Here is a 24,665-nt window from a genome sequence, read left to right as displayed (position 1 = left end):
GGAGGGACACAATGCAGATAGTCAGGGTGGCCAATGTGCGGCGGCACCGGTTAGTCAGGCTAATTGAGGTAGTCTGTCCATATATGAAAAACAGAGAGTAGAGGCAGCGTAAAAGAGGGGTTGGGGAGGGGGGTTGGGGGGACAATGCAAATAGTCCAGGTAGCCATTTGATTACTTGTTCAGGAGTCTTATGGCTTGGGGGTAAAAACTGTTGAGAAGCCTTTTTGTCCTAGACTTGGCACTCCGGTACCGCTTGCCATGCGGTAGTAGAGAGAACAGTCTATGACTGGGGTGGCTGCGGTCTTTGACAATTTTTTAGGGCCGTCCTCTGACACCGCCTGGTGTAGAGGTCCTGGATGGCAGGCAGCTTAACCCCAGTGATGTACTGGGCCGTACGCACTACCTTCTGTAGTGCCTTGCGGTTGTAGGCTGAGCAGTTGCCGTACAAGGCAGCCACATCTTTTTAGTTTCCTGAGGGGGAATAGGCTTTGTCGTGCTCTCTTCACAATTGTCTTGGTGTGTTTGGTGCTCTGTGAAAGTGTAACAATCAGTTCAATTGTACACATTCTCCTCCTCATCATAACCAAAAATGAATGATTGAAAAACACTGTATCATAGAGAGACCTAGTAATAATAATAATAATGATAACACAGTAGTAGTATTCAACATTGGAACTTATCAACTACGTGCGCGTTATTGCTCCATCGTCACATGATACAGTTGCTGCTGCGTGATGACATCACAGCTAGAGGCAGGTCAAGTTACTGTAGTTCGGTTTCTTCTTCCTTGTTCTTTCCCTTCAGTCATCTACCGGCCCGGCGACCCAAAGCAAAGCAGACAGACATAATGTCCCATCAAACGGGCATACAAGGTAAATACGCACATTTCTGCTTATTGTCTCCAGCTGTTGAAACCACAACGGAATATACGATGCAATCGTCGTCCATGACAGATTTGATTTAAAAGGATTAAAGTCATAGGGAAATTGATCATGTTGTATGTGTGTCGTTCTGCATCATCAGCGAGAATAAGCAGTGCTTTCTGCTCTGTGGAAGTTGCTTCGGGCTTCACGGTGCACTGGGCGAATGAGAAGAATCTATGACAAGTGTATTCAGCGATGCGTTGTACTAATATGGTCGCGCTGCTGCGATTCAACTGAGATTGTTACGCCGCATAAACACTAGCAGTTTGTCATCAAGCCCCGTGCTGCTGCAGCAGGCTCTGGTCTGTAACGCGTGTCAAAGGTCTTTTACTAGGGAACAAGCCGCCCATTCATCAAATGCCTAAAGTTAATCTGGGTGACATTTATGGCCAAGATTACTGTTGCCCTTTTGACGTTTGTTCGTTTTGGGGATGAGATAACGTTTGATGCAACTGTGTCGATTTTTATGTAACAACTGACTGTCTAGTAAAATGTGGGTCACCTATTTTGGCCAGTAGGCTATCAGAGCTATCTTTATTTATCATGGCACGACAAAGTGTGATACAATTACGGTACATTGAAGTCATTGCTGTTTTTGGTTTTGCTCTTATGCGTCTTGAATACTTGACGTTCATTCTCTGTCTCTATACTATAGTCAATGACCCAAGATAGATCAGCTGCCTGTACTAATCTTTTCTTGAAACCTTTTTTTGATAAACACACCAATCCATAATTCATTTGACCAGTATATTCCACACTTGACTGTTAGGTAATAGGCTATTCCCCATGCTTGTGTTCCCTGAATGTCCCTGCTGTATGAATAGCCAATGTGTGTGTATAAAAAGGTGACTGCTTGCTTTGACTTCACAGCTGCGGAGGAAGTGAAAGACATCTTTGCTAAGGCGAGGAACGGAGCCTATCGCCTGCTGAAGGTCGTCATTGAGATGGGTGAGTATGTAGCCTGCCTAGCCTACAGCTGATCAACTCAATCACACCTATTGATCAGAGATGAGTCCTACCCATCGCTGTATGCCAACATGATCAATGGGTAAAAAGATAAGTTCAGTAGTTTGTTGATTGGTTACAACTGGTTATATTTACTGTGATGTTGAAGACATACTGTGATCTGAAAAGTAGATTGTATTGTACTGAATTGTATTGCACTGTCTTGTACTGTATTGCAGTGTGCTTTATTGTATTGTACTGTATTAGTTATTACACTTCATGTCATTTGTAAGATATCTGTTGGTTGGTTGCCTTTACTGCACTGCAATCTCAGATACTGTATATCTTACCTGAAAAGACAGAACAGAATTGATGTTGATATGTACCTGTTCCCATAGTTACATATTGTATATCACTGTAATAAATCCACCATGTCCCTCCTTGTTGTTATTCCAGAGACTCTGGTGCTGGGAGGCACCAAGCATGCGTCTAAGAAGTGGGACCAGGAGTATGATGCCTATGTGCTGCCTCTCCTACAGGAGGACATGCCCTCCTATCTCCTGTACAGGCTGGACTCTACTAACAACCAGGGATATGAGTGGATCTTCCTGGCCTGGTCACCTGACCGCTCACCTGTATGTTGATATGTTTATCGGTTTCTTTCTGACTTTGTTCATTCATCAATATATTGGTTGGGAGCAAATTCTCTTCTTTTTTTGTTGTTAGTCAAGACTACCTCTGGAATGCCATAGACATGACAGTTTTTACTTCCCTTAAACTACTGTTTCACCTTCTTAACACAACTGTCATGGTGTCCGTTAGGGCATTTAAAAGTCTCTCTGTTTATTCCATAGTCTAATAAGCCAGAATACTGTCTACAATAAGACTCTATTTAGAGAACTATGAACCCACAGTCTAGTCCTCACTACAGGTAAAGCACAACAGGGAGAATGTAACAGGCCACACACAGTGCTGCTTTCAAACACACATCTGGTCTGTGGTTGTCTAACTATAGAGGAGGAACCCTTACCACTGGGTGAGAGAATTGTTGACTTTAAACAGGTTTTTAGATGAAGGAAAATCCTCTTATGGTTCATATAAGTATGTCAAAAGCTGCCCCCCATTGAAAAAAGTGATTATTTATGCTTAGCTAATGCTAACATTTTGAAGAGACTGTTGAGCGAAAAGGCTAGCTTATTGTTGTGCTAAACTAGCATATTTGCAATTCTAATGTTAGCTTGCAGGAAGCATGAACCTGGCTTCCATCCCAAACCTCAATGTAACAGCCAAAATGGTCGATGTTTCTGAGATGTCTGTATGAAATAGCATTGTGTTCTTGTTTAGATTGCCACCTACAGTCATATTTAGCCGTTAGTGCAGTACTAAAAACATGAATTCCTCCAACTTCTACAGGTTAGACAGAAGATGTTGTATGCTGCTACAAGAGCTACACTGAAGAAGGAGTTTGGGGGTGGACACATTAAAGATGAAATATTTGGCACAGTGGAGGTATGTTGACGAATCTGAAGAAACTCCTCATTATTTTCTGGCTTATAGGCCCTAGTGGGCTTGCAGTTTTGGCAATAACGTTTCAAGGAAAGTCGCTGTTGGTTGCGCCATTTGTCGCTAGATGACATCATGACATGTTTATGCTGTCCCTCATTCCCTCATGACAAATTATCCAACGCAAAACAAGATAGAATCCTTTAAGGACAACAAAAAGGAACCGATTGAAATAATTAAACACCACACAAAAAAATAGAGTAGATAGCTTTTTGAGAAAATGCTATTTTTTTTTTTGCTTTCTTTTAATTATTAATATTATGTATGCCTTGGAGAGCTGTGGGGTCATTTAACAACAAGGAAGTGATTTAATACATTCACTTCACTCTTTGCAGCTTTGGGGGGAGGGAGTGAAGAGAGGATCCTATATAAGCACTGCTACTCTAAATGCGAACCCTGAGCTCCAGTCCACCTCTCTCACGGTCCTCTCTCTCCCCAGGATGATGTGTCTCTGAGTGGGTACAGGAAGTACCTGATAGCACAGGCTGCTCCACAACCACTGACTGCTGCTGAGGAGGAGCTGAGGCAGATCAAACTGAGCGAGGTAGAGAGACACACACACACACAGATGTACATACACTCTTAGGAAAAAAGGTGCTATCTAGAACCTAAAAGGGTTCTTCGGCTGTCCCCATAGGAGACCACTTTGAAGAACCCTTTTTGGTTCCAAGTAGAACCCTTTTAGATTCCTTGTAGAGCCCTTTTCAAAGAGGGTTCTTCATGAAACCAAAAATGGTTCTATCTGGAACCAAAAAGGGTTCTCCTATGAGGACAGCCAAAGAACCCTTTTGGAACCCTTTTTTCTAAGAGTTTACACACACACACACACAAAATAATTTCCACAACAAAGGACTTTGCAGCTAGCACGTTTGGATTTTTTAAAAAATGTATTAGGCTTTAGTGGAGAGAGGCATCGAGCAATTTACAACAGGCAATCAATAACAGATCAATGAAGTGGAAAGATGTTTACACGCTACACTAAAAAGCCTGACTTCTGCCCCAGATCCCCCTGGCTGCATGCATTCATAATAATACTATGAGGCATTTTTCTATTTATATCGGAGTGATGATGTCACACACACACGTTTTGATCTTCTTTCCTCGTGGGGGCCAACAATTAACCTGAAACCTGAACCGTAACCCTGAACCTAGCTCCTAAATCTAACCACCAACCTCTTAACCTAACCTTAATTGCAACCCTAAACCTAACCCCTAGGGTTAAAATAGCCTTTGTCCTCATGGGGATGTGGGAAATGTCCCGACGAGGGAGAATTTTCCTTGTTCTACTATCCTTGTGGGGTCTTTTGGGGATTTTCGGTCCCCACAAGAATAGAAGGACCAACCCCCAGTCCCCCCCCAGTCCCACCCACACACACTCCACTACTCCCTGAAACAAATCATCTCAGCAGGTTGATATGGGTTGTCCCTGTAGGCTGGAGGAGACTAGACCAGATAACTCCTCTCTGCCGGTCCATTTGGTTTATTTATTAATCTCTGTATACCCATCAGATTTCATACTAAAAGGTTTATCGTTCCCAACTAAACATTCACACTGTAAAGCGTAGTAAAAATAGCATGTGAATTTACTTCACCAAAAACACATAGCACCTTTTTTTCTGAGAGTGTATCTGGAACCTAAAAGGGTTCTTCTGCTGTCCCAATATTATACAAAATAAATTAGAATTGTATTAAATATGACAACTATTTGAAGAAACCTTTTTAATTCCAGGTAGAACCCTTTTGGTTCCAGGTAGAACTCTTTGGGGTTCTATGTAAAACCCTTTTCACATAGGGTTCTGCCTGGAACCAAAAAAGGTTATCCTGTGGGGACAGCCAAAGAACCCTTTTGGAACCCTTTTTTCTAAGAATGTAGCTTCCTATATCAGTGGAGTGTAGCTTCCTATATCAGTGGAGTGTAGCTTCCTGTATCAGTGGAGTGTAGCTTCCTGTGTCAGTGGAGTGTAGCTTCCTGTGTCAGTGGAGTGTAGCTTCCTGTGTCAGTGGAGTGTAGCTTCCTGTGTCAGTGGAGTGTAGCTTCCTGTATCAGTGGAGTGTAGCTTCCTGTGTCAGTGGAGTGTAGCTTCCTGTGTCAGTGGAGTGTAGCTTCCTGTGTCAGTGGAGTGTAGCTTCCGGTGTCAGTGGAGTGTAGCTTCCGGTGTCAGTGGAGTGTAGCTTCCTGTGTCAGTGGAGTGTAGCTTCCTGTGTCAGTGGAGTGTAGCTTCCTGTGTCAGTGGAGTGTAGCTTCCTGTGTCGGTGGAGTGTAGCTTCCTGTGTCGGTGGAGTGTAGCTTCCGGTGTCGGTGGAGTGTAGCTTCCGGTGTCGGTGGAGTGTAGCTTCCTGTGTCGGTGGAGTGTAGCTTCCTGTGTCGGTGGAGTGTAGCTTCCGGTGTCGGTGGAGTGTAGCTTCCTGTGTCGGTGGAGTGTAGCTTCCTGTGTCGGTGGAGTGTAGCTTCCGGTGTCGGTGGAGTGTAGCTTCCGGTGTCGGTGGAGTGTAGCTTCCGGTGTCGGTGGAGTGTAGCTTCCGGTGTCGGTGGAGTGTAGCTTCCGGTGTCGGTGGAGTGGAGTGGAGCTACCTGTGTCGGTGGAGTGTAGCTTCCTGTGTCGGTGGAGTGTAGCTTCCTGTGTCGGTGGAGTGTAGCTTCCTGTGTCGGTGGAGTGGAGTGGAGCTACCTGTGTCGGTGGAGTGTAGCTTCCTGTGTCGGTGGAGTGTAGCTTCTGGTGTCGGTGGAGTGGAGTGGAGCTACCTGTGTCGGTGGAGTGTAGCTTCCTGTGTCGGTGGAGTGTAGCTTCCTGTGTCGGTGGAGTGTAGCTTCCGGTGTCGGTGGAGTGGAGTGGAGCTACCTGTGTCGGTGGAGTGGAGTGGAGCTACCTGTGTCGGTGGAGTGGAGTGGAGCTACCTGTGTCGGTGGAGTGGAGTGGAGCTACCTGTGTCGGTGGAGTGGAGTGGAGCTACCTGTGTCGGTGGAGTGGAGTGGAGCTACCTGTGTCGGTGGAGTGGAGTGGAGCTACCTGTGTCGGTGGAGTGGAGTGGAGCTACCTGTGTCGGTGGAGTGGAGTGGAGCTACCTGTGCCAATATACCTACAGTGCCATCGGAAAGTGTTCACACCCTGCCTTATTCTAAAATGTATAAAAAATGTTTTTTTAAAGTCTGTAATCTACACACAATAGTCCATAATGACAAATTGATAAAGTTTTTTTATTATTTTTTATTGTCAGATGTATTAAAAATAAGTACAGAAATACCTTATTTACATAAGTATTCAGACACTTTGCTTGAGACTTCAAATTGAGCTCGGCTGCATCCTGTTTCCATTAATCATCCTTGAGAAGTTTCTACAACTTGATTGGAGTCCACCTGTGGTAAATTCAATTGATTGGACATTATTTGAAAAGGCACACACCTGTCTATATAAGGTCCCACAGTTGACAGTACATGTCAGAGCAAAAACCAAGCCATGAGGTCGAAGGAATTGTCCGTAGAGCTCCGAGACAGGATTGTGTCTGTAGGAAACCTGGCACCATCCCTACGGTGAAGCATGGTTGTGGCAGCATCATCCTGTGGGGATGTTTTTCAGCGGCAGGGACTGGGAGATTAGTCAGGATCGAGGCAAAGATGAATGGAGCAAAGCATAGAGAGATCCTTGAAAAATCTGCTCCAAAGTCCTCAGGACCTCAGACTGGGGTGAAGGTTTACCATCCAACAGCACAACAACCCTAAGCACACAGCCAAGACGATGCAGGAGTGGCAGGGAAAAGTATCTGAATGTCCTTGAGTGGCCAAGCCAGAGCCCGGACTTGAACCCGATTGAACATCTCTGGAGAGACCTGAAAATAGCTGTGCAGAAAGGCTCCCCATCCAACCTGACAGAGCTTGAAAGAATCTGCAGAGGAGAATGGGAGAAACTCCCCAAATACGTGTGTGCCAAGCTTGTAGCATCATACCCAAGAAGACTCTGCTGTAATCGCTGACTAAGGTGCTTCAACAAAGTACTAACACATTTTTGCTTTGTCATTATGGGGTATTGTGTGTGTGTATAGTACATTGATGAGAAGAAAGAAAAGGCTTTAATCAATTTCAGAATAAATCTGTAACGTAACAACATGTGGAATCCAGGGATCTGTGGACTATATTGTTTGATGTTTATACACCCTCATGACTCCATAAAAGGATAGGGTCATTCTTCATCTGCCCTATAGGCCTATTTCATAGAGCCACCCTCACAAATACAGTAGCCTCAACCAACTGGGAAGGTTTATATTGAGATCCCAGCTGTGTGGGCAAGATGATTATCCACTAATCTACATGCGAGTAAAGAGGCTTTCTGATATTTATTATTCATTTGCTGAGAGACCCGTTCCTTGTATTAAGTAGATGGATGAAAAAACAGCAGCCCAATCCTTTAGGTACAAGAGATTATCAGGTCAGTGGTAATCTCATTCAGTCAAGCCGAACATGGCATGTCAGGAGTGTGAATGTTATGAGGGCTGTACTAACACATGACAGGTCAGTGGTAATCTCATTCAGTCAAGCCGAACATGGCATGTCAGGAGTATGAATGTTATGAGGGCTGTACTAACACATGACAGGTCAGTGGTAATCTCATTCAGTCAAGCCGAACATGGCATGTCAGGAGTGTGAATGTTATGAGGGCTGTACTAACACATGACAGGTCAGTGGTAATCTCATTCAGTCAAGCCGAACATGGCATGTCAGGAGTGTGAATGTTATGAGGGCTGTACTAACACATGACAGGTCAGTGGTAATCTCATTCAGTCAAGCCGAACATGGCATGTCAGGAGTGTGAATGTTATGAGGGCTGTAGTAACACATGACAGGTCAGTGGTAATCTCATTCAGTCAAGCCGAACATGGCATGTCAGGAGTGTGAATGTTATGAGGGCTGTACTAACACATGACAGGTCAGTGGTAATCTCATTCAGTCAAGCCGCTCATGGCATGTCAGGAGTGTGAATGTTATGAGGGCTGTACTAACACATGACAGGTCAGTGGTAATCTCATTCAGTCAAGCCGAACATGGCATGTCAGGAGTGTGAATGTTATGAGGGCTGTACTAACACATGACAGGTCAGTGGTAATCTCATTCAGTCAAGCCGAACATGGCATGTCAGGAGTGTGAATGTTATGAGGGCTGTAGTAACACATGACAGGTTCGGTGGTAATCTCATTCAGTCAAGCCGAACATGGCATGTCAGGAGTGTGAATGTTATGAGGGCTGTACTAACACATGACAGGTCAGTGGTAATCTCATTCAGTCAAGCCGAACATGGCATGTCAGGAGTGTGAATGTTATGAGGGCTGTACTAACACATGACAGGTCAGTGGTAATCTCATTCAGTCAAGCCGAACATGGCATGTCAGGAGTGTGAATGTTATGAGGGCTGTACTAACACATGACAGGTCAGTGGTAATCTCATTCAGTCAAGCCGAACATGGCATGTCAGGAGTGTGAATGTTATGAGGGCTGTACTAACACATGACAGGTCAGTGGTAATCTCATTCAGTCAAGCCGAACATGGCATGTCAGGAGTGTGAATGTTATGAGGGCTGTACTAACACATGACAGGTCAGTGGTAATCTCATTCAGTCAAGCCGAACATGGCATGTCAGGAGTGTGAATGTTATGAGGGCTGTACTAACACATGACAGGTCAGTGGTAATCTCATTCAGTCAAGCCGAACATGGCATGTCAGGAGTGTGAATGTTATGAGGGCTGTACTAACACATGACAGGTCAGTGGTAATCTCATTCAGTCAAGCCGAACATGGCATGTCAGGAGTGTGAATGTTATGAGGGCTGTACTAACACATGACAGGTCAGTGGTAATCTCATTCAGTCAAGCCGAACATGGCATGTCAGGAGTGTGAATGTTATGAGGGCTGTACTAACACATGACAGGTCAGTGGTAATCTCATTCAGTCAAGCCGAACATGGCATGTCAGGAGTGTGAATGTTATGAGGGCTGTACTAACACATGACAGGTCAGTGGTAATCTCATTCAGTCAAGCCGAACATGGCATGTCAGGAGTGTGAATGTTATGAGGGCTGTACTAACACATGACAGGTCAGTGGTAATCTCATTCAGTCAAGCCGAACATGGCATGTCAGGAGTGTGAATGTTATGAGGGCTGTACTAACACATGACAGGTCAGTGGCAATCTCATTCAGTCAAGCCGAACATGGCATGTCAGGAGTGTGAATGTTATGAGGGCTGTACTAACACATGACAGGTCAGTGGCAATCTCATTCAGTCAAGCCGAACATGGCATGTCAGGAGTGTGAATGTTATGAGGGCTGTACTAACACATGACAGGTCAGTGGCAATCTCATTCAGTCAAGCCGAACATGGCATGTCAGGAGTGTGAATGTTATGAGGGCTGTACTAACACATGACAGGTCAGTGGCAATCTCATTCAGTCAAGCCGAACATGGCATGTCAGGAGTGTGAATGTTATGAGGGCTGTACTAACACATGACAGGTCAGTGGCAATCTCATTCAGTCAAGCCGAACATGGCATGTCAGGAGTGTGAATGTTATGAGGGCTGTACTAACACATGACAGGTCAGTGGCAATCTCATTCAGTCAAGCCAAACATGGCATGTCAGGAGTGTGAATGTTATGAGGGCTGTACTAACACATGACAGGTCAGTGGTAATCTCATTCAGTCAAGCCGAACATGGCATGTCAGGAGTGTGAATGTTATGAGGGCTGTACTAACACATGACAGGTCAGTGGTAATCTCATTCAGTCAAGCCAAACATGGCATGTCAGGAGTGTGAATGTTATGAGGGCTGTACTAACACATGACAGGTCAGTGCAGACCTTTTACATACTGATGTTATTCAATTATTATTATTTCTATTGGATATTATATTGGATAAAATGATCATTATGATATTATTATCATTATATTATTATTATTATTATTGGATATATTATTCAGAACAGTTTATTTATCTCATATCACATTGAGATCGTTTTGTTCCATGTAAGACTTTAAATGTTACCACAAGCTTTATCAATTCCTTTTTTTTTCAAGTTAAATATGTTTTTTTGTGCCTTTTCAAGAATGTATCTTTCTGTTTATCTTTTGCAAATTATTGGTGACACAAACACAAAATTGGGGTAAGGATAGACTTCCTGTTGTAGTAGTGAGTCTAGACTAGCCCGGGCCCTTCTCAAACCACGGCCTGGTGACCAATGTTGGGGTTGTCTTAGTGTGTGTGACACCTAATGACTGTTTTTGTTGTTGTGTAATTTTAGTTCCAGACCATTAGTCTGGGCCTAGGCCCTTCTCAGAAAGAAAGCCTGGTGATTTAGTTAAAACAACACCAAGTGACCATGTGTGTCCGTCCGTCCAGGTACAGACCGACATCAGTGTGGACACTAAGCAACAGACTCTGACGGGCGTGGCCTTCCCTATGCAGCGAGACGCCATCCAGGCTCTGGAACAGTTCAGAGAGAAGAAGATCAACTACGTACAGCTGGTGAGTATAGTACATCATAGTATATAGTATAGTACATCATAGTCTATAGTATCATACATAAAGTATAGAATAATATATTACAGTACATCATAATGTACAATAATATAGTATAGTACATCATAATATAGTATATACTAATATAGTACATCATAGTATATAGTATAGTACATCATAGTGTATAGTATAGTACATCATAGTATAGAATAATATATTACAGTACATCATAGTATATAGTATCGTACATAAAGTATAGAATAATATATTGCAGTACATCATAGTATATAGTATAGTACATCATAGTATAGAATAATATATTACAGTACATCATAATGTACAATAATATAGTATAGTACATCATAATATAGTATATACTAATATAGTACATCATAGTATATAGTATAGTACATCATAGTGTATAGTATAGTACATCATAGTATAGAATAATATATTACAGTACATCATAGTATATAGTATCGTACATAAAGTATAGAATAATATATTGCAGTACATCATAGTATATAGTATAGTACATCATAGTATAGAATAATATATTACAGTACATCCTAGTGTATAATAATATAGTATAGTACATCATAATATAGTATATACTAATATAGTATAGTACATCATAGTATATAATAATATATTACAGTACATCATAGTGTACAATAATATAGTATAGTACATCATAATATAGTATTTACTAATATAGTATAGTACATCATAGTGTATAATAATATAGTATAATGCATCAAAGTATAGTACATCATAGAGTAGTATAGAATAATATAGGATATAATGTAGTATAGTACACCATTATAGAACAATAGATTATAGAATATTATAGTAGAGAATACTATATACTAGTATAGAATAATATAGTTTAGTACATCATAGTATAGAATAATATAATGTAGAATAATATAGTATAGTCTAGAATAATATAGTATAGAATGATATAGAATAGTACGTCATAGTGTATCATAATATAGTATATATTAATATAGTATAGAATTGTATAGTATAGTATGGAATAATATAGTATTTAATAGTATAGAATAATATACTATAGTCTAGAATAATATAGTACAGGATTATATAGTATAGTACGTCATAGTATATCATAATATGGTATATAATAATATAGTATAGAATGTAGTATTAAATAATATAGTATATAATTATATATCATAGTATATAATCATATATTATAGTCTAGAATAATATAGTACAGAATAATATAGTATAGAATGATATGGTATTGTATAAAATAATATAGTACAGAATAGAATGATATAGAATTGTATAGTACATATAGTATAGTACATCATAGTATATAATAATACAGTATAGTCTAGAATAATATAGTATAGTCTAGAATAGTATAGTACGCCATAGTGTATTATAGTATAGAATTATATAGAATATAGTATAGAATGATATAGAATAGTATAGTACATCATAGTCTAGAATAATATATAGTATAGAATAATATAGTGTAGTATAGAATAATATAGTATGGAATGATATAGTATAATACATCATAGTATAAAATAATATAGGAAAGTATAGTATCGTAGAGAGACGCCATCCAGTATCTGGAACAGTTAAGAGAGAATAGAACCAACAAGTACAGCTGGTGCGTGTCAGTACTGTCTGGAGTCTCACCTCCTTTTATTAGAGCACAGAGACGGACAATCACCGTGTTGTTTCATTAGCAGTAGGTGTCTCTGACTAGCATGTTTCTGGATTCAACAATACCATATAATTGCCATAGAAGACTACACTGTGATGGCTATAACACGAACTAACTAACTGGCACCATGTTACATGAAACATGAAACTCAAAGCCTTATTGTATTGGATGGTTTAGCTTATTGAGCTTATTGAGGATTGTTTTTTGAAAAAATGCATCGTCATCTGTATCAACAGGAGATTGATTTTAGGAATGAGTGTATCAAGCTGTCCAGCACCACTCCTACAGAACTGAAGGATCTGCCCAAGAGGATCCCCAAGGATGCAGCCCGATACCACTTCTTCCTGTACAAGCATTCCCACGAGGGAGACTACCTCGAGTCTACAGGTAAAGACAACGCATTAAAACATTATGAGAAGATATTACGGCATGTTTTTTTTTAATACGTTGATATTATACCACACAATCATTTTTTTTAGCTTGATCTACTCTTATTCATAATTGTATTATGTTAATTCAATGTAATAACAATGTGATAAGGTGGTATTTTAAAGTGGTTTCCTGTGTGTGTTGCAGTGTTCATCTACTCCATGCCGGGGTATAAATGTAGCATCAGAGAGAGGATGCTCTACTCCAGCTGTAAGAACCCTCTCATCGATACTGTGGAGAGCAACCTGCACATCCAGATAGCCAAAAAGGTAAGAGCTGGGTCATGTTCATTATACAACCTGCACATCCAGAGAGCCTAAAAGGTAAGAGCTGGGTCATGTTCATTATACAACCTGCACATCCAGATAGCCAAAAAGGTAAGAGCTGGGTCTTGTTCATTATACAACCTGCACATCCAGATAGCCTAAAAGGTAAGAGCTGGGTCATGTTCATTATACAACCTGCACATCCAGATAGCCTAAAAGGTAAGAGCTGGGTCATGTTCATTATACAACCTGCACATCCAGATAGCCTAAAAGGTACAAGCTGGGTCTTGTTCATTACACAACCTGCCCATCCAGATAGCCTAAAAGGTAAGAGCTGGGTCATGTTCATTATACAACCTGCACATCCAGATAGTCAGAAAGGTAAGAGCTGGGTCATGTTCATTATACAACCTGCACATCCAGATAGTCAGAAAGGTAAGAGCTGGGTCATGTTCATTATACAACCTGCACATTCAGATAGTCAGAAAGGTAAGAGCTGGGTCATGTTCATTATACAACCTGCACATCCAGATAGTCAGAAAGGTAAGAGCTGGGTCATGTTCATTATATCACACTGTAGCTAAATGTATTGCAACAGAACATTTAAACATGCACTTCACATTATATTAAGTCAGATAGTCCATCCATTTCAGTCTTGTTTTTCTTTCATTTGGAACCTGATCTCTCGTGGACAGACTGCGTAAACATAAGCATCTGACCAAAAATACGTGGGGTTTTAGTTCTGCTTTAACCCATATTATTTGGTACCTAATTAATACAACTCAGGTTCACTGCAGTGAGTCACATGAGTGACTTTCAACAGTTTAAAACACTCCTGTGAAAATACTGTAACATTATGCCAACGTAGACTGGATTTTTGCTGCAATGTATTTTTTATAGAGGAAGTCTAGTTTGCCCCTCAGTGATGGGATTTATTGTATTCCTATTAGTAGAAGTATCCCTACTAACTGATGCATTCTGATTCCCTCCCCTAGCTGGAGATTGATAACGGTGATGAGCTCACCGCAGAATTCATGTACGAAGAGGTCCACCCTAAGCAGCACGCACACAAGCAGGCCTTTCCCAAACCTAAAGGCCCCGCGGGGAAGAAAGGAGGGCGCCGGATCACTAGACCACCAGGGGATGGCGAAGAAGACTAATAAAACACCCCTCCATTTTAGTCCACAATGGAACATTCCACTTAGTATATAAGAACCCTTTATCTGGTTGACTCCCAAATGGCCCCCCTATTCACTTTATAGTGCACTACTGTTGACTAGGGCCTATAGGGCTCTGGTTAAAAGGAGTGCACTATATAGGGGATAGGGTTCCATGTAGGACATAGACCATTGACATGAATCCCTCCTAATGCCCTTTAACCTCATAGACAACCAGCCTGTAGACTATATGAACTATGCACACACAGACCACCACACTAATATAAGCCATGACACTCAAACCTGTGAACTTACTTACATTAGTAGCTTGTTATTTAGACAGACAGTCGGTGCTGTGTTTTCATGATGATGAGAGAGAGAGAGCGAACATTTCCCTTTAGAGCTATAGCTAATGTTTTTTTATTTCTCATATTATTTGACAATGTTTTTAAAATATATGGTTCCTAATCCTGGTTCTGGAGAGCTGGATGTGTTTTTAAGATATATGGTTCCCAATCCTGGTTCTGGAGGTCCTGGAGAGCTAGAGGTTCTGGAGAGCTAGAGGTTCTGGAGAGCTAGAGGTTCTGGAGAGCTAGAGGTTCTGGAGAGCTTGAGGTTCTGGAGGTCCTGGAGAGCTAGAGGTTCTGGAGGTGTGTGAGATGAAAGACCTTGTGGTTTTTCTGGTGAGCATGTGATACTGATCTGAACACTTCACCTTGTTATTAGTGCTGATTCAATGCCGACAATGTTGTAGCAGTTCTATAATGCCTTGTGTAAAGTCAATCAATAGAGAATGTTGTTCCACAACCGCTAGCCCTTCAGGATCAGAGTTGAGGACTGGGTCCTATTCATGTGACACTAAATGGAGAAAACAGAGAGGGACCACCTAGACTTGTCCAATAAGAATAGCTTGTTTTCGCTTTCCGTTGATAAATGTTTGAAAACGTTTAGCTATGGTGTGCCTAATGAATAGGACCATGCTGATGTAGAAGCTTGATTTGGGAGAGAAGAGAGGCCATGTGTGGGTCTGTGGATGTTGTTAAGAAGCCTATTGCTTTTGTATACATTTTACTGTATGCATCTAATTTGTACTACCACTACCATGTCCATAACAACTGTATGATTACATGTCAGTCCAAAATCTAGTTAGGGATTTCTCTTTCCATGTTATTTTACTGAAGAATGAGAAAGTATTTTTCTAGGTCTGTGATGTACTGTATGTGTGTGTGGTGTTCTGCGACTGAGAGGTCACAGCCTGAATCAGTTGAATGTCAACCGTTATCTGTTTGTCGGTCTGTGTGAGAGAGAGAGTGCCTGGGTGCGTCCGGAATGGCACCCCATTCCCTATATAGTGCACTACTTTTGACCAGAGCCCATCAGAATAGGCACCCTATTCCCTATATAGTACACTACTTTTGACCAGAGCCCATAAGAATAGGCACCCTATTCCCTATATAGTACACTACTTTTGACCAGAGCCCATCAGAATAGGCACCCTATTCCCTATATAGTACACTACTTTTGACCAGAGCCCATCAGAATAGGCACCCTATTCCCTATATATAGTGCACTACTTTTGACCAGAGCCCATCAGAATAGGCACCCTATTCCCTATATAGTACACTACTTTTGACCAGAGCCCATCAGAATAGGCACCCTATTCCCTATATATAGTGCACTACTTTTGACCAGAGCCCATCAGAATAGGCACCCTATTCCCTATATATAGTGCACTACTTTTGACCAGAACCCATCAGAATAGGCACCCTATTCCCTATATATATAGTGCACTACTTTTGACCCAGGTGCCATTTCAGATGCAGACCTGTTTGTCAATCAGGGTTGCTCGTTTGTGCATTTCACATCAGTGATATTAATCCCACATAATATGCAATGCTTTTCAACCACAATGCTGCAGGTCTTTCCCCACGTGACAATGTGTGTACGCATGTGATGTTTATTAGAACCACAATGAAGGGAAGGGACTGTGATTCCCAGGTAAAATGTCATGGAGAATCTGTCTACTGATTCCATGAAAAGGCAAACCACTATGACATGTTCATGCTGTACTAGATTACTATGACATTATGTCATTCTGAAGGAGTCCTAGTACCTTGAAACTATCATGTTATGTAATGTCTCAAATTGTTTTGTTTTCTATGAATTAAATTGTGTAAGGAAATGAAATAAATTAAAATATTTAAATTACATTCACTAATGTGTTTCTTGCCTGATATATTATTAGTAGCAGTATCAGAACTACTATGCAAGCCTAGTGACCACTGAGAGGTGTGAGCTTACTGAATAAAGCATTGCTCTCTGAATAGAGTTGGCAGTGAAGGGGGGAAATAGTAGGCCAAATCTGCATTTCCCATCACGTTGTAATCCCACTCATTGGCACCAGTGGTAAGGGTAAACCTTTGGCCTGGCACATAAAAGATTACAATGAATAAGTCATGTTGGCTGGCTGCAGATCAGCTGATGTCAGATGATACAAATTAAAGGCATACCTGCTCCATGCCTAATCTGTAATAAACCTTTGTAGTAATGTAGATCTCAATTAATGAAAATGTCTTTCCAGTTATCTCAGAACATTATTTTACCATGACTCACAGCAGTTAGATACATAGTAGCCTTGTTCATACAGTTCAGCAAATCAGAAATGACCTTTTAAATGCAAATTGTTTGTCAAAACATACTAATGATTTACTTATGATGTATCTCTCTAGTCTATACTGTGAAATATAATTATTAACAGGTGATTAGTCATCAGAAGACCAGAACAGGAGTTTGAGACAAATAAAAGAGCACTTTCCCTTTAAGAACTTGTCGTCACATGACATGATGCGGAAGAATTACAATTTCATGCTACAGTTGCACATGTGTTTGTGTATTAGACATTTATTGCTAGAAATGTGTCGTTTTAGGACATTTATTGTTGCATTAATTTATAATTAGATGATATAAGTGAAATGACAAATTGCTTAAAGACTACGATTTCTGCTGTTGGTTGAGCTTGGTAAACAGTAACGTATTTGAACAGTGTTAGCAAGCTAGCTACAATGTTATAGTGTGCTATGGTGTCACATTGATTCATTTAGCATATTAAACATTTGTAGCACTGACACGTCACATTACATAACTGGTAAGACCATGGCTTAATACCTGGCTTCTGATTATCAATTCATTGATTTTTACATAACTTGGGGTATAATATTGGTTTTATCCCTTTCTTTGTGACAGGACAGTCTATCTACCATGACTATGAAGGACGAAGCACCGAGTGTCCCTGAGTGCTACATCTCAGAACATGAAGGGTTCTATGGAACCATCAAGAACTTCACCAGAGACTTTGTAGTCACAGAGATAGACATCCATGGCCAGATGGTCACTAAACCCAGTGTATCTGATGTTCCTCAATCATCCAACATTACTGAGGCATGCCCAGGTGCCAAGTCTGAAGGAAAGACAAATATTATTAGCCCAAAACATCAACACAACCTCAAAGAAGAGAATTCAGAACCTGGACCCGGTCAGAATGGTGACATCACATCCACCGCCAGCCAAGACTGTTTTGACCTGAGCATAATACTGGGTCAGGCTGTCTGTGAAGAGCTAGAGCAGTTCACTGCTTTATTGAGAGAGATGTCATCAAGTCCAAATGATGGCGTTGAGAAGAAGCTGGCCAACCAAGAATCATCCAATGGCAGTGAGAAGAAGATGGCCAATCAAGAGTTATCCCTGGGTTCATTCCCAGACAAACACCAAAGGGCTAATGTCCACCGCGCTGTCCGACACAGCTTTCCCTTCCTGTTGACAGTAACCAACCAATCAGAGATCAGGGTAAAGGAGGACCCTGACTTTAAGCTCCTATCAGGTTTGGTCTCCGAGGAGGAGGCCGAAGACTTTATCAGGTTCATCGACACCAAGATGCCTAATTCTGTGTACACATTCAGGAGTGATGACAGTAAGGAGCACAGGACGGCAGTGCACCACTTCCTCAGTAGACGGTTTGGTAAACTGGTGGAGACCAAGAGCTTCAGTGACCAGCAGCAGAAGACTACGGCCATTACGGTCAGGTTGAGAGAAAAAGGGAAACCCAGGAAGAGGACGGCTGATGACAGTAAAGAGGAAGAGGTCTATACAGGTGAGAGGTCTATAGAGAACCTCACAGACTATGTTTATCTTCTATATCTCTCCTATTTCTCTCTGCTTACGCTGTCTCTCCTATTTCTCTCTGCTTACTCTGTCTCTCCTATTTCTCTCTGCTTACTCTGTCTCTCCTATTTCTCTCTCTTTACTCTGTCTCTCCTATTTCTCTCTTTTTACTCTCTCTCCTATTTCTCTCCGTTTACTGTCTCTCCTATTTCTCTCTGTTTACTCTGTCTCCTATTTCTCTCTCTCCATTTAATTTCTCTCCTATTTCTCTCTCTCCGTTTACTCTCTCTCTCCTATTTCTCTCCGTTTACTCTCTCCTATTTCTCTCTCTCCATTTAATTTCTCTCCTATTTCTCTCTCCTACTTGATGTTTTTCTCTTATGATTCTGTATGTACAGCAAGAAAAATGTTATTAGCCCAAGTAAGCATTTATATATCTGCTTTAAACTGTACGTGACAAAAAAAACATATCCTTGGATTTATCCTCCCCAAATCCTGAACATGGACCCCACAAAACTGACCTTAAATCAGTGTCTAAGACCAACCTCAAACCACTCATAACACTCTATTCCCCTGGCCATACTTAGAATGAATACTACTTAGAATGAAGCAATGTGTTGGGCATGTATTCTAGGAAGTTAGTGTGGATACTATTGGCATGGGTTTCCTTCCCCTGCAGCGTTCACTCTGAGGAAGGAGAACCTAGAGACGCTGGAGGCTATCAGCTACATGGCAGCTGTCCTGGGGGTGCTGCCCTCTGACTTCACCTACGCTGGCATCAAGGACAAGAGGGCCATCACCTACCAGTCCATGGTGGTCAAGAAGATCTCACCACAACGGTAGATACAGTACAGTTGTTAGATTGAATGGAAACAGCAACACATTCTAAGTCCTTGGCTTAGCCTATGTGCTGTGGTCAACTCCCCTAGACTATAAACAGAGAGTTGACTAAAGCACTAACAGACTGGATCACCAGGCTATCCTTGGCTATGGTTTGATGATGATGATGAATATTTACAAAGTGCTACATTCTATTGGGGGCAAACTCAACTCATCCATCACCACCACATTCATGCATTTCTAACCTGCTAGTCCAGTGAGTTCACTGTCTACTGATGCATATCCTGTCCTCATCATGGGGACTGGTCAGACTAGTGCTGATGGGAGTGATGTGTGTTGTCAGGCTGAGAGAGAAGGCCAGTGAGTTTGAGAAGAGGGGGGTGGTCCTCTCCTCCGTCCGCTCCGTCTCTGAGCCTCTTCATCTGGGTAGACTCCAGGGGAACCACTTTGACCTGGTGGTACGGGATCTGAGGTCACACCAGGGTCATGGCACACTGATGGAGCTGGACTCACGGGTGCAGGAGGCTGTGGAGAACGTAAAGGTGAGACACTCCTATTCTGTGGCCTCCATTCAACCCTGGTCCTGGAGAGATGCAGGGTTTTGTCCAGCCCAGCACTGAAGCACTCAATGTAACTAATCAACTTAATCACCAAGCGCTTGATTGGCTGAATAAAAACATCAGACCCTGTTGGCCCCCAGACCCAAACTTGGAAACAAATGTAGATTTCTCTGTGCACTTTAATAGTCCTTTCCACTGCACTGTGTGTAAGTGAGGAGTGTTGTTCTCTGATCTGTAGTGAGACGTTATTAAATGTCAATTATTTTAGGTCAAGGGGTTTGTGAACTACTATGGACCTCAGAGGTTTGGGACTGGACAGAGTGTTCAGTCTGACCGCATCGGACTGGCCCTGCTCAAAGAGGAAATGGTACAGTTACATCTTCTGTGTTCTTATATTACAAGAAACTGACAACAGTGGATGTCAATGTTTCTATTTGTTCTGTCTGACTTGTGGTGTGGGTTGTCGTTCATGTGTCTCAGGTGGCAGCTGTCCGTCTGTTTTTCACACCAGAAGAGGGTGATGACCCTCAGAGTGTTGCCAAGAGACACTTCCTCCAGACTGGTGAGAAATTGCTGCTTACACTAGTCACCATTTCCTGTTTACCATGTTCTCTGTTTATATGGACCCAACCTTTTTCAGATTAAAAAATGTTCACCTTGATTTAACCAGGTCGGCCAGTTGAGAACAAGTTCTCATTTACAACTGCGACCTGGCCAAGATAAAGCAAAGCAGTGCGACACAAACAACAACAACAGAGTTACACATGGAGTAAACAAACATACAGTCAATAACACAGTAGGATTTTTCTTTTCACATGTATTTCATGTTCTACTCCTCTCCATTCTGACCCTGTTCCCTCCCTCATCTCCTCAGATAATGCTTCTCCATTCTGACCCTGTTCCCTCCCTCATCTCCTCAGATAATGCTTCTCCATTCTGACCCTGTTCCTCCACCCCTCTCCTCCCTCATCTCCTCAGATAATGCTTCTCCATTCTGACCCTGTTCCTCCACCCCTCTCCTCCCTCATCTCCTCAGATAATGCTTCTCCATTCTGACCCTGTTCCTCCACCCCTCTCCTCCCTCATCTCCTCAGATAATGCTTCTCCATTCTGACCCTGTTCCTCCACCCCTCTCCTCCCTCATCTCCTCAGATAATGCTTCTCCATTCTGACCCTGTTCCTCCACCCCTCTCCTCCCTCATCTCAGATAATGCCAAGGAGGCCCTGTCTCTGATGCCCATGTCCAAGGCCAGAGAGAGGATGATGCTGAGGGCCCTACATCGCTATGGGACGGGCCCAGAGGGCTGCACCCGTGCCTGGCTCAGCCTACCCCATGGGATGAGGGTCTTCTACCCCCACGCTTACTGCAGGTCTGGGATTCATATCACCTGTTTAATTGCTTTAAATATTCTGAATCCTTTATGGTTATATTTGTATTCCTACTTTCATTTGTATTTCCTTCTTCCTCTTCACTCACTTTGATATAGTATACTATATCAATAAAGATTGTTTTGATTTGCAGCCGGGTCTGGAACGAGGCGGCTGCACACAGGCTGACCACGCTGGGCCACAGGGCCAGGCAGGGAGATCTGGTCTGGAAGCAGAGGAGAGAGGAGGGGATAGAGGTGGGAGAAACCAGCTTACCTCAGGTAGTTAGGTTCTAGGATGACTTAATAACGGAGTCAAATAAACAGTCAAAATCACTTGTGTGAATCATTTTTAATCGGTGCTAGAGAGTTGGCCACTAGGCTCTATCTTTGAGTGTGACACCCAGTGATACTCGCTCACTGAGATTGAACCAGTCATAAAGATGGTACTGAGATGGACCTTTGCACTCTCTACTCCCCCAGATTCATGTTGTTACTGCTGCAGAGGAGGAGGAGGAAGTCTACTCACTAGGACAGGTATGTATATACACACACACACACCTGTCCACTCCCCTGTACTACAGTACCTTGTACCATTTTAACTATTAATCTACTCTGCAAACATGGGTGTGTTGTCTGAGTGCGTTGCCGAGCTCGGTGAAACCTACATCCACAAAACACTACACAAATCAAATGGGTTATGATTCTATTGAATCCATTGTTCACTTCTGCTGTGCTCTTCCATCAGGTGGTTCTTCCCATGCTTGGCAACACTGTGAAGTACCCAGAGAACCCTGTAGGGGGCTGGTACCAGGAGAGACTGGCGAGGGATGGACTACAGAGCTGTCATTTCAGAGTCACTCCTCTCAAACTGAACCTCCCTGGCTGCTACCGCCCCTTACTGGCCATCCCACATAGCCTGACCTACAGGCTGGAGCAGGGCCAGAGAGCTGGGGAGAGGCAACAGGAGTGGAATGGAAAGTCACAGGCTAGTGGAGCGGTACCACAGCACCCTGACACAGACACACCTAGACCTGGAGGTCTGGAGAGGCAGAGAGGAGGGGAGAGCGTGCAGGGTAATGGAGAGGGGGAGTCAACGGTGAAGTACCCTGACACAGACACAACTAGACCTGGAGGTCTGGAGAGGCAGAGAGGAGGGGAGAGCGTGCAGGGTAATGGAGAGGGGGAGTCAACGGAGCAGTACCCTGACACAGACACAACTAGACCTGGAGGTCTGGAGAGGCAGAGAGGAGGGGAGAGCGTGCAGGGTAATGGAGAGGGGGAGTCAACGGTGAAGTACCCTGACACAGACACACCTAGTTTGACGTTGAACTTTGACCTGGACTCTTCCTGCTACGCCACCGTCTGCCTCAGAGAGGTCATGAAATGTGACCCTTAAACTGGAGTCTCAGTGTTGTATGTACTACTGTGTGTACAGTATTTTGATTAATATTGTACTTTGTACACAGTATGGCCTCTTGTGTACATGTAGGGTACTGCTACAGTATTGTGTTTTGTACACATTATGGCCTCTTGTGTACTTGTAGGATACTGCTACAGTATTGTGTTTTGTACACATTATGGCCTCTTGTGTACTTGTAGGATACTGCTACAGTATTGTGTTTTGTACACATTATGGCCTCTTGTGTACTTGTAGGATACTGCTACAGTATTGTGTTTTGTACACATTATGGCCTCTTGTGTACTTGTAGGGTACTGCTACAGTATTGTGTTTTGTACACATTATGGCCTCTTGTGTACTTGTAGGATACTGCTACAGTATTGTGTTTTGTACACATTATGGCCTCTTGTGTACTTGTAGGATACTGCTACAGTGTTGTGTACACAGTATGGCCTCTTGTGTACATGTAGGGTACTGCTACAGTATTGTGTTGTGTACACAGTATGGCCTCTTGTGTACATGTAGGATACTGCTACAGTATTGTGTTTTGTACACAGTATGGCCTCTTGTGTACATGTAGGATACTGCTACAGTATTTTGTTGTGTACACAGTATGGCCTCTTGTGTACATGTAGGATACTGCTACAGTATTGTGTTTTGTACACATTATGGCCTCTTGTGTACTTGTAGGATACTGCTACAGTATTATGTTTTGTACACAGTATGGCCTCTTGTGTACATGTAGGATACTGCTACAGTATTGTGTTTTGTACACATTATGGCCTCTTGTGTACTTGTAGGATACTGCTACAGTATTGTGTTTTGTACACAGTATGGCCTCTTGTGTACATGTAGGGTACTGCTACAGTATTATGTTTTGTACACAGTATGGCCTCTTGTGTACATGTAGGATACTGCTACAGTATTGTGATCAGTTTGCTGATTCGTTGCCTGATTTGTCAGTTAATAAATAAAATGCTTTGTTAATTTACTGACTGAATGAGAATTCTTCACAGTGGATTAGAGGTAGAATCACATTGAATGTTGAAGTTAATTTAGTTGTGTGAATGTAGAAGAACCTCAACCTGCACAGCATGGCCACTAGAGGGTGATCTCAGCCTACACAGCATGGCCACTAGAGGGTGATCTCAGCCTGCACAGCATGGTCACTAGAGGGTGATCTCAGCCTGCACAGCATGGTCACTAGAGGGTGATCTCAGCCTGCACAGCATGGCCACTAGAGGGTGATCTCAGCCTGCACAGCATGGCCACTAGAGGGTGATCTCAGCCTACACAGCATGGCCACTAGAGGGTGATCTCAGCCTGCACAGCATGGTCACTAGAGGGTGATCTCAGCCTACACAGCATGGCCACTAGAGGGTGATCTCAGCCTGCACAGCATGGTCACTAGAGGGTGATCTCAGCCTGCACAGCATGGCCACTAGAGGGTGATCTCAGCCTGCACAGCATGGTCACTAGAGGGTGATCTATCTCAGCCTGCACAGCATGGTCACTAGAGGGTGATCTCAGCCTGCACAGCATGGCCACTAGAGGGTGATCTCAGCCTGCACAGCATGGTCACTAGAGGGTGATCTCAGCCTGCACAGCATGGCCACTAGAGGGTGATCTCAGCCTGCACAGCATGGTCACTAGAGGGTGATCTCAGCCTGCACAGCATGGTCAATAGAGGGTGATCTCAGCCTGCACAGCATGGTCACTAGAGGGTGATCTCAGCCTGCACAGCATGGTCATTAGAGGGTGATCTCAGCCTGCACAGCATGGTCACTAGAGGGTGATCTCAGCCTGCACAGCATGGTCACTAGAGGGTGATCTCAGCCTGCACAGCATGGTCA

At 42.8% G+C, this 24,665-nt stretch overlaps 2 protein-coding genes across 4 annotated transcripts; both read left to right on the top strand.

Annotated features, from left to right (window-relative positions):
* Positions 1-715: 715 nt before the first annotated feature.
* Positions 716-16,699, top strand: LOC110500960 (twinfilin-1). 2 transcript variants are annotated; one of them, XR_016490105.1, is made up of 10 exons: positions 716-872; positions 1,794-1,871; positions 2,325-2,503; positions 3,282-3,377; positions 3,871-3,975; positions 10,812-10,937; positions 12,870-13,020; positions 13,210-13,331; positions 14,324-15,049; positions 15,101-16,699. XR_016490105.1 is itself a non-coding variant. In XM_090213479.1 (9 exons), the coding sequence occupies exons 1-9, from the start codon at positions 848-850 to the stop codon at positions 14,486-14,488; spliced, it is 1,047 nt and encodes a 348-aa protein (XP_090069605.1). In that variant the 5' UTR covers positions 716-847; the 3' UTR covers positions 14,489-16,699. The 2 variants fall into 2 exon arrangements, 1 of the variants encoding a protein (XP_090069605.1); XM_090213479.1 differs by having other exon boundaries at positions 14,324-16,699.
* A 593-nt stretch (positions 16,700-17,292) lies between these two features.
* On the top strand, positions 17,293-23,803 carry LOC110499744 (pseudouridylate synthase PUS7L). Of its 2 annotated transcripts, none has more exons than XM_036956920.2 (10): positions 17,293-17,630; positions 17,729-18,632; positions 19,323-19,482; positions 19,827-20,025; positions 20,312-20,410; positions 20,524-20,605; positions 21,251-21,413; positions 21,566-21,692; positions 21,894-21,947; positions 22,159-23,803. In XM_036956920.2, exons 2-10 carry the CDS (start codon positions 17,744-17,746, stop codon positions 22,807-22,809), a joined length of 2,424 nt encoding a protein of 807 aa, XP_036812815.2. In that variant the 5' UTR covers positions 17,293-17,630; positions 17,729-17,743; the 3' UTR covers positions 22,810-23,803. The 2 variants fall into 2 exon arrangements, with proteins under 2 accessions (XP_036812815.2, XP_090069604.1); XM_090213478.1 differs by having other exon boundaries at positions 17,306-17,630; positions 21,566-21,668.
* The last annotated feature ends 862 nt before the right edge of the window (positions 23,804-24,665 follow it).

This window comes from Oncorhynchus mykiss, chromosome 21 (genome assembly GCF_057628025.1).
Source record: "Oncorhynchus mykiss isolate SJ-2025 chromosome 21, ASM5762802v1, whole genome shotgun sequence".
NCBI lineage: Eukaryota > Metazoa > Chordata > Actinopteri > Salmoniformes > Salmonidae > Oncorhynchus > Oncorhynchus mykiss.
Note: the sequence above shows the minus strand (reverse complement) of the source record. Positions and strands in the feature narration are given on the sequence as shown.